Source organism: Electrophorus electricus, chromosome 7, assembly GCF_013358815.1.
Source record: "Electrophorus electricus isolate fEleEle1 chromosome 7, fEleEle1.pri, whole genome shotgun sequence".
NCBI lineage: Eukaryota > Metazoa > Chordata > Actinopteri > Gymnotiformes > Gymnotidae > Electrophorus > Electrophorus electricus.
Window position 1 is genome coordinate 19,286,812 of NC_049541.1, and position 8,424 is coordinate 19,295,235.

General features: G+C 37.6%; 1 protein-coding gene and 1 long non-coding RNA gene across 2 annotated transcripts; both read left to right on the forward strand.

Annotated features, from left to right (window-relative positions):
• Positions 1–864: 864 nt before the first annotated feature.
• On the forward strand, positions 865–4,878 carry c7h12orf45 (chromosome 7 C12orf45 homolog). The gene is made up of 4 exons (XM_027021273.2): positions 865–991; positions 1,289–1,363; positions 1,901–2,034; positions 4,287–4,878. The coding sequence occupies exons 1-4, from the start codon at positions 925–927 to the stop codon at positions 4,485–4,487; spliced, it is 477 nt and encodes a 158-aa protein (XP_026877074.2). The 5' UTR covers positions 865–924; the 3' UTR covers positions 4,488–4,878.
• A 1,612-nt stretch (positions 4,879–6,490) lies between these two features.
• On the forward strand, positions 6,491–8,171 carry LOC113584400. Its single transcript, XR_003411405.2, has 4 exons — positions 6,491–6,599; positions 7,429–7,557; positions 7,773–7,955; positions 8,045–8,171. It is a non-coding gene; the product is annotated as an uncharacterized LOC113584400 (long non-coding RNA).
• Positions 8,172–8,424: the final 253 nt, after the last annotated feature.

The window sequence follows — 8,424 nt, forward strand, 5'->3', positions numbered from 1 at the left end:
CATTACAGAGTGTCAAATACATAACATTACATTACTCAGAATACATTAGAGTGGTAAAATACATTACACTACATTACTCAGAATACATTACAGAGTGTCAAATACATAACATTACATTACTCAGAATACATTAGAGTGGTAAAATACATTGCACTACATTACCCAGAATACATTACAGAGTGGCAAACATTACACTTCATTACCCAGAATACATTAGAGTGGTAAAATACATTATATTACATTACCTTATTCAGAATACATTACAGAGTGGTAAAATATATTACACTACATTACCCAAAATGCATTACAGAGTGGTAAAATACATTATATTACATTACATTACCCAGAATACATTACAGAGTGGTAAAATACATTACACTACATTACCCAGAATACATTACAGAGTGGCAACTCTCTAGAACTTCTTTGGTAGTAGTGTGAAATCTGCAACACTAAAGACACGAAAGAAAATCTAGATTTCCACCCAGTATAAAAAATTAATTTGCTACTCTTGAGTAAAAAAAAAAGACTCATATAAACGCAGTATTAAATGTAGTTTTGGGAGCATATGAAATTCACTGGAAAGTTAGTGATTTAGACTTATCTGAATTTAAAAATACTCTAAGATTCCCCACGGTTCCGTTCCGTTTATCAGCTAATATCATCAGTCTTCCTCAGACATCCCAGAGCAGCTGTCTGTGTCCAATACATTTACAGTGTACTGAAATGACTGGTCATTGTTTCTCAGGCCACGAAGTCATGGTATACCTCGGCATGCCCGGGGCGCTAAACACATTTACTCCGCTAGATGGCGCAAATTGCAACCAGTGACCATCGTTTTTAACCTTTGACACGGATGTTGTGCTGCTGCTAATACGCACACGTTTACTGTCACAGGGTTTTAGCAAGGAAGGTAAAGAAAAGATGGATGAAAAGAAAAGCAACGCCGAAAACACCTCTCAGGATTTGCTGGTCTGTGGTAACGTAAAAGGTATTGTTCTTACAATAACGAGCTGATATGTCCGTGCAGAGCTACAAAGTGAAGTTGTTGGCTAGATAGTTAGTTAGCTAGTTAGTTAACTTTAAAGCATTCAAAGAAAAGATTATGTAAATATTATCTGTCTGTCTTAGTTACACTACATTATTAAACCTCGACCTACATAGCTGGCTAACCTAGTGGTGCTTGACAAGCCGATTAACGCTTAGAAACATGACTATCAAAACTCTTCGAGTCAAAGGATCGTTTTAGTCATTCATCCCCTCCAAAGTTACCTCCAACTACTTTCAGGAATTCACGACAGGTTCTTACTGAAACCCAAGGGCGCAACCTCACTGCACACCGAAAAAGTTCCGCGAAGTTCTGGTGAGTGTTCACATTTTAAAACGTTTAACCTGCTTCATTAGAAGTGTATTCAGTCTCTCACTTAACCTACCTGTGAGCCGAGCGGGACTGAAATGCCGGATAAAGTTGAACGCAAAAATATATGACCCACTCAGCAACGTTTTATAGTCAACATTTTAGCACTTCGAGTCAGGATATAGGTAAATTCTTGAGTTGTCAGACCAAAGGGAAAAAAATACTTTCTGGGTTATACAAAACAGCATATACTAAAGTACTTAAAAACTATACTAGGTATAAAGGTTTTATATAATTTAGGGAGTTCTATTGTTTTTAAATCTGTAAAATTGCAAAGTGCTCCATGTATGGTTAGGCTAGGATCTGATCACTTACAAATTAATCTATAACATAACCAAAGGATGTCCAGATTTCGCCATACTGTATTAAGCTTAGCTGTATGGCCCGAAACAAGCTTTTGTGCCTCAAGAAAATAACTTCCATTCCAAGCCCTGCTTTATGATTTATTATATGGGTTACTATCTTGCTGTGTCTGTGTATTAGTCTTAGACAGGCTCCATAGTTTCCTACCTCAGATGGCCCTGGCAAACGAGTCTTTAATGCAGCAGATGGAGACGGTTCCTGCAGGTCACTTTGATATCGAGAACATAAAGGAGGCAGAGAAAGTCATCCAGATGGTAAGACCTTCTCAAGTGACTGGAGTGAAACATATTTCATAGAATGCTGTCAAGAAACAGAGAACCTCTAACATGCTGCTACAGTATCACAGTAAAATGTATTTTTGCCATGCATGACCCTAATTGACAATAGCAAGTTGTAGTCCATCACATTCTCTCTGTTCTTTTGCTTTTGCGACTGGTTGGTGTTTTTTGGTAGTTTTTGTTGTCTAAAATTACCAACAGTTCCCTCAGCCCCCGCAATACCTGATTGTAGTAAAATCCTTCCTCAGATAGCTGTGGAACGTTTGTCTGGTTCTCCCACTAGGGCTGCGTATAACTGAGTTAATAACAAGTTAAGTCCAGTTCAACTGCTGTCGGCTTGTTCCCGTGCCTTTTCCACCCCTGAGGAAGTGTATTACCCTACAGATCTTAAAACCTCTGCCTTTACCTCCCAGTCTAGTCTGGATCCAGCCACTATCAACCCAATTCTAATCCGCTTCTTCTAGAAGCAAGCTGTAATAAGGGCAGCAGCATCTCAAATGCAGTCTTTCATGACAGTCAGCCTTTTTGGCTCTTTACCATCTGTATTTTGTACAGTGATTAGCACAGAGATAGCCCAACCCTTTCACAAATTGTCAATGATCTTCTCCTTTTTAGTGATTCTTTACTGATTCTTCTCCTTTCAGACATAAGTGCTGCATTTGACATATTAATCCTGATGCACTTAGCTCCTACCAGGGAACTGTTAGCATCACTAGCACAGGGCTTATTTGGTTCATATCCAACAATACTAATAGATTTGGTAAACGCACATTTGCTCTCATGGTGTCATGCTCCTCCTTAATAAAACTGAAATGTTACTCATTGGCCTAAAGTCTACAATGTGAAACGTTTTTGACTTCACTTATATGGTGCGATTTGTGAAGCCCTCGACAGTAGTCCGTAACCCAGGAATATTTTTTGATTCTCTTTGATTTGTTCCATTGGCGCTGCAAATGTGTCCTTGTCAGCAGTGGGACAACCTCGCTTATCAGTCAGGACCTGGAGGTCCCACAGGATCTTAGCCTCGTTCTCCACTACTCTTCCTTCCCCTTTGTCTTTTGAAGCCTGCTACTAGCAGGATTATCTCACAGGCTCCGTTGCACTGTCTGCATCTTGAGTGTTGTTTGGTGTGAGGTGTCCCTGCTTCAGTTGACCAAGTACTTCGGCTTTGATCTTGTGCTGCCCTTCTGTCCTGCCTTCTCCAGACATTGGTAGGATTGTCTTATGTCAGCCACCTCTGCTGCTTCCATGGCGACCACGTCCCCCATCTGACTGCGTCACTCCCTCATCAGCTCATCCTTGGGGGACATTGCTTGGCTGTATTCATGGATGTTTCATGTCCCCGGACAGCGGATCTTACACTTTGTAGGCCCCGCCCCCTCCTTCCTTTAGCTGCTGTTCAGCCTTTGGATGTTGGATCTTGGGTGGAGTGCCCGATGCAATGTGAGGAGCTTTCTGGTCTTGACATTGGCAGTTTTCAGCTCTTCTTTTGGCCAGCTCATTGTGCCTGCTGGGTATCTGATTGCTGTTTATTGCTATTTATGTTTATCTTTATGGCATGGCTCTTGAGGACCCGTCTCACCTTGTGGATGTACTTGGATGTTGCCGTCCTTCACGTTTCTGCCTCATAATTCCCGTGTAACTGGAGAATCCCTTGGTATTTGTAGATGTCTTCCGTTATCTTCTGATAGCTCAATTCCTTCTGTCCTAATTCCTTCTGTTCCTCTTTTTATTATCTGCTGTCCACACCTCTTCAGCCTGAATGACATTACACTGGCCTTGCTGTAAAGTTTGGTCAGGTGGATCAGTGAGATGTCATCCATCTTCAGGAGGCTGATGGTAGTTCTGTTCCTGAATCTTTACCTTCGCTCATTTTTCTCGATCTGGCTGATAGTACTCAAGCCTGTGCAGAACAGTAGTGTGGACAGTGCGTCTCCTTGGTATGTATCCCACTTTATGGCCAATTGGACTGTCTTCAAGTATATTTCTAGTGTTGTTCTCCAGTGTTCATCATCATTGTCTTAGTTTTACTGCAAGATGCATATCACTGGAGAAATTGCCCAGTTGTAATAGTAAAATCACCTAGCTAGCTATGTAGCAGTGATGTTTTAACAATGCTATTTGGTCCTAACACTAATGTGATTAGGTAAAGGACAAAGTTGACATTTGGCTCATTTATCATTGACCTTCTGATAAAGACCTCTCGTGTCTGTGTGCGTCCTAAACAGGATGTTTCTCTGGTGGAGCTGGAGGACTCGGACAGCAGCGAGGACGAAGACTCAACCGAGGACGACAGCACAGATGAAGACACCGTTACTGAAGAAACTCTCAGACTACCTGGCAACAGAAGGAGGAAGGCCAACATCCAGGTGGTAGAAAAAGAGGGAGAAGGAGAGGACAGTCCCACGCAGCAGAGTGACAGACGGTGAATTCTGCTCTTGTACGAGATCCATTTTGTAGTGATCAGACCTTAAATACCACTCGCACTGAGTTCCTAAGAAATACTGTCCTGCAGAAGACAGTTTTGAAGTAGAGGTTGTTATTAATATTGACTGACACGTTGCCAAATGGCATGTGAGCATTGCTAGAAGCTGAGGGTCAGGTGCTGTCAACACAGCCTGTTTTGCTATGTATTGGATAATGTTTGTTTTGCCAAGGAGTTTTCTTTCTTTTTAAATTTTTTTTTGTGAAGTATATTACTGTATTCTGATATATGGTTGAGTGGTATTTGTGTGCCATGTCTAAACTGCAACCATTCACTTTAACTGTTTCAAAATTGTTGTAAAAAATTTGTTATAAAGTTATTTAAAATTCACAACAAATCATACTGGCCAATTTGTTCATAACCATAACAAATATGTGTACCATCAAGTTTAGTTTTAACATTATTAACAAGTTGGAGAAATGTAAGATGGAAATCTGTCATGACTCCAAATTTCTAACAGAAAACCAGACAGATTTTGTAATGGCCTGGGAATGGAGCAATGCTAATCTAACAGGGAAACCACATACACTCGGAACACAGACCAGAATGATCACGAACAGGAGCACTTTATTCACACATTACAGACATTTATATACTATAAATTATTTATATATATATATATATATATATATATATACAATAACTATACTATAACAAATTTGTACTGTAACCGAGATATATTATACCTATGTACTATAACTGAGATATATTCAATAACTATATGCTATAACTGAGATATATACTAAAACTGTATACTATATACTGTAACTGCGATATATATTATACCTATGTACTATAACATATATACTATAACTATATACTATAACTGACATATATACTATAACTGATGACGAACAGGAGCACTTTATTCACACATTACAGAAAACTATATACTATAACAGATATATACTATATATACTATAACTGATTTATAATATACCTATATACTATAACTGAGATATACACTATATATACTATAACCGAGATATATACTGTAACCGAGATATATATTGTACGTATGTACTGTAAATTGAGATATATACTATACATATATACTATAACAGATGTAAACTATAACTATATACTATAACTGAGATATATACTATAAATCATGACGAACAGGAGCACTTTATTCACACATTACAGAAAACTATATACTATAACTGAGATATACACTATAACTATATACTATAACCAAGCTATATACTGCAGCCAAGATATATATTATACCTATGTACTATAACTGAGATATATACTATACCTATATACTATAACTGAGATATATACTATACCTATGTACTATAACTGAGATATATACTATACCTGTGTACTATAACTGAGATATATACTATACCTATGTACTATAACTGAGATATATACTATATGTATACTATAACTGAGATATATACTATATAATGTAAGGAGATGACCCTTCCATCACAGGATAGGGTTGTTAAAGGCAGCTTCATGCTATTCAGGATCTCTTTCTCCCAGGAGTGAGAAGTTAAGTTCGAACAATATTTTCTCTTAACTATAGTTTGCATGCCAGTAGTTCTGCCCTGCGATGTCACACCTTAATTTGATTTTTTGAGTTGATACATATTGCTATGCGTATGAAACGTTTTCCATCTGAATTTTTATTTTTCTTGTATAAATCAGACAAATTGGTTACAGGATTTTGAAAATATGCTTTTCTTTGGCAGATTTATCTTAGTTTTCTTTATTCAAATTAATTGAAGAGGTTACAGTTGGACTTGAAGTTTCTCATTCCTGGTCACACCTAAAAACAGAATTTAAATCTTACCTGACAGGAAAGAAGCTGTCAGTTTATCTGTACACTCTCTATGACAATCTTCCTGCTTTGTGCAAATCATACAGAGAATCAAGTTCCAGAATTTTGTTTATAATTTGACATTAGACTGTTTTTGTTTTTGAAACGCAGGATTCTTAATTTTCTACAACTGGACAAAGGAGGTTGATACTTATCCTGTGTGGATTAGATCAAGAGAAAATTAACCAAGACTCAAGAAAGACCAAGAATACAAGGACAAAACAGGTAAAATAGAAACTGATTGTATGGGACTTAGCCCAATATTTGGAAAATACTTCAGACGGTCAATAAGCTCATCTTAACAAACTTATTACATTAGAGGCAAATTTATGACTTAGATTTGTACATTCTATTTGAAATATTTCAAATGCAGGAAAAGTGATAATGTATGTGTTAATTAATTAAACACCCATGGGACATTAGAAGCCCCCACATATATAAAATAATGCTGATTGGAAATTACAGTGCTATATAAACAGCACAATACATCCTCTTCCGGTACATAACGCTCTGGCTAAGTCACGATAAACCTCTGCTGTCCAAGTTGAGTTCAGATTTTAAAAACAGCAATATGGTATGTAAAATATATGTAATATTTATAATATATCAGTAGTTTATGTAATTAAGCAATAGATTGTAAGACCTGTAAAATAATTTTAAACTGTGTTTCGAGCAACTGGCTTTCCGTGTTTTCACTTGGCCTAAGAAAGTTTAGCTCGGCTTGCCTCACAATCAGCCTCATTCATTTTAGTTTTAGCTTTAGTGTATTAGTATTAGTGGCATTTTATAAGCTTATTTTGCTTATTTTATGTAGAGGAAAACATATCTGCTTCGGCTCCAAACAGCAACTACAACACGGCACGCTACATAGAAAGAGGCCATGTGGCTAATCGGAACAAACACAGTTCTAGAGAACGTTTCATTATTTGGATGGCATACCGAAAGATAAAATATGCTTTTGTTTGTGACTGTATACAGAGGAATGCAGTTGTGGTTATTTCACTTAAAACATTTAAATGCAGATGTTTTGGTAATACCTATAATTTCTCTTCAGTGTGAGGAAAATCCAGAAAAACACGATGGCGGTATCAGAGTTGGCAGCATGTCGGATCGCTGCCTTCAGTTGGGCACCAGTGAGGGTCAGGGTGATTCACTCAACGTGCTTCAGGAAAAAGACGTTACGGTGGGATTACTGTCCTATTTTAATTTACAGCACATATTTTGGATGAATGTTTGCGCCTGCCTTATTTAATATGCTTATTATTTGGTTCCATAAGAGCTACTTTTGATGACACATTTGGCAGTGCAGGGTTCATTAGCTTTCATGAGTAAACAGATTGCATATGAATACATTAAGCTTAATAATTAAGATTAATATATTAAGTTGAATCATTTCAGATTTCTACTGAGTGTGAGGAAAATCCTGAAGGCCGAGGGGGATGCGTCATATTTGACGAGAAGTCATATCCACTCCCAGTGCTGAACACCTCCACCGAGAACCAGGAAGAAGACCGTATATTTGGGTGCAGTTTTCAGAGCTCAGTATATCCCGAAATGGATCAAGATCACAGAGCAATGCAGGTAAAGCATAAAGGAATGTGAAAGAAGGCAATATTACTGATTATTCGGAATTTGTATTAATGTGCATCCTATTTCATGATTTACTTTAGGTTCCAGTCCAGTGTCTGGAAAATCATCTGGGGTGGCTTGGAGAAGTCGTCTATGACAAGATATCCCATCACTTTTTGCAACCACAATCATTTATGTGTCATATTAGCTTCAGGGGTTTGGATGTTTGTGATGCATTTGTTTAGATTTAACTTATAATTAAAGTGTTTTTTTTCTAAATCCTTCCCAATTCTGTTTTAATCTTCCTTCTCTGTCACGTTTATGAAAAATCAAACAGTTACCAAATTACAAGACCTCAGGTACAAGCACAGACTATCAAATGCAAACATATATTCAGAGTTGTAGTGAGGTACACAGAGTTTCTAGAGAAACAGGATGTTTCGGACAGAGGGCCTTCATCGGCTGTTGGTGAATAATTGAT

Bases quoted from the DNA above. Each gene is read 5' to 3' on its own strand.
- c7h12orf45 (XM_027021273.2), top strand. From the start codon at position 925: ATGGATGAAAAGAAAAGCAACGCCGAAAACACCTCTCAGGATTTGCTG. The intron at 992-1,288 runs GTATTGTTCTTA...AACTACTTTCAG, and splicing joins GGTCTGTGGTAACGTAAAAG to GAATTCACGACAGGTTCTTA. The intron at 1,364-1,900 runs GTGAGTGTTCAC...TCTGTGTATTAG, and splicing joins AAAAGTTCCGCGAAGTTCTG to TCTTAGACAGGCTCCATAGT.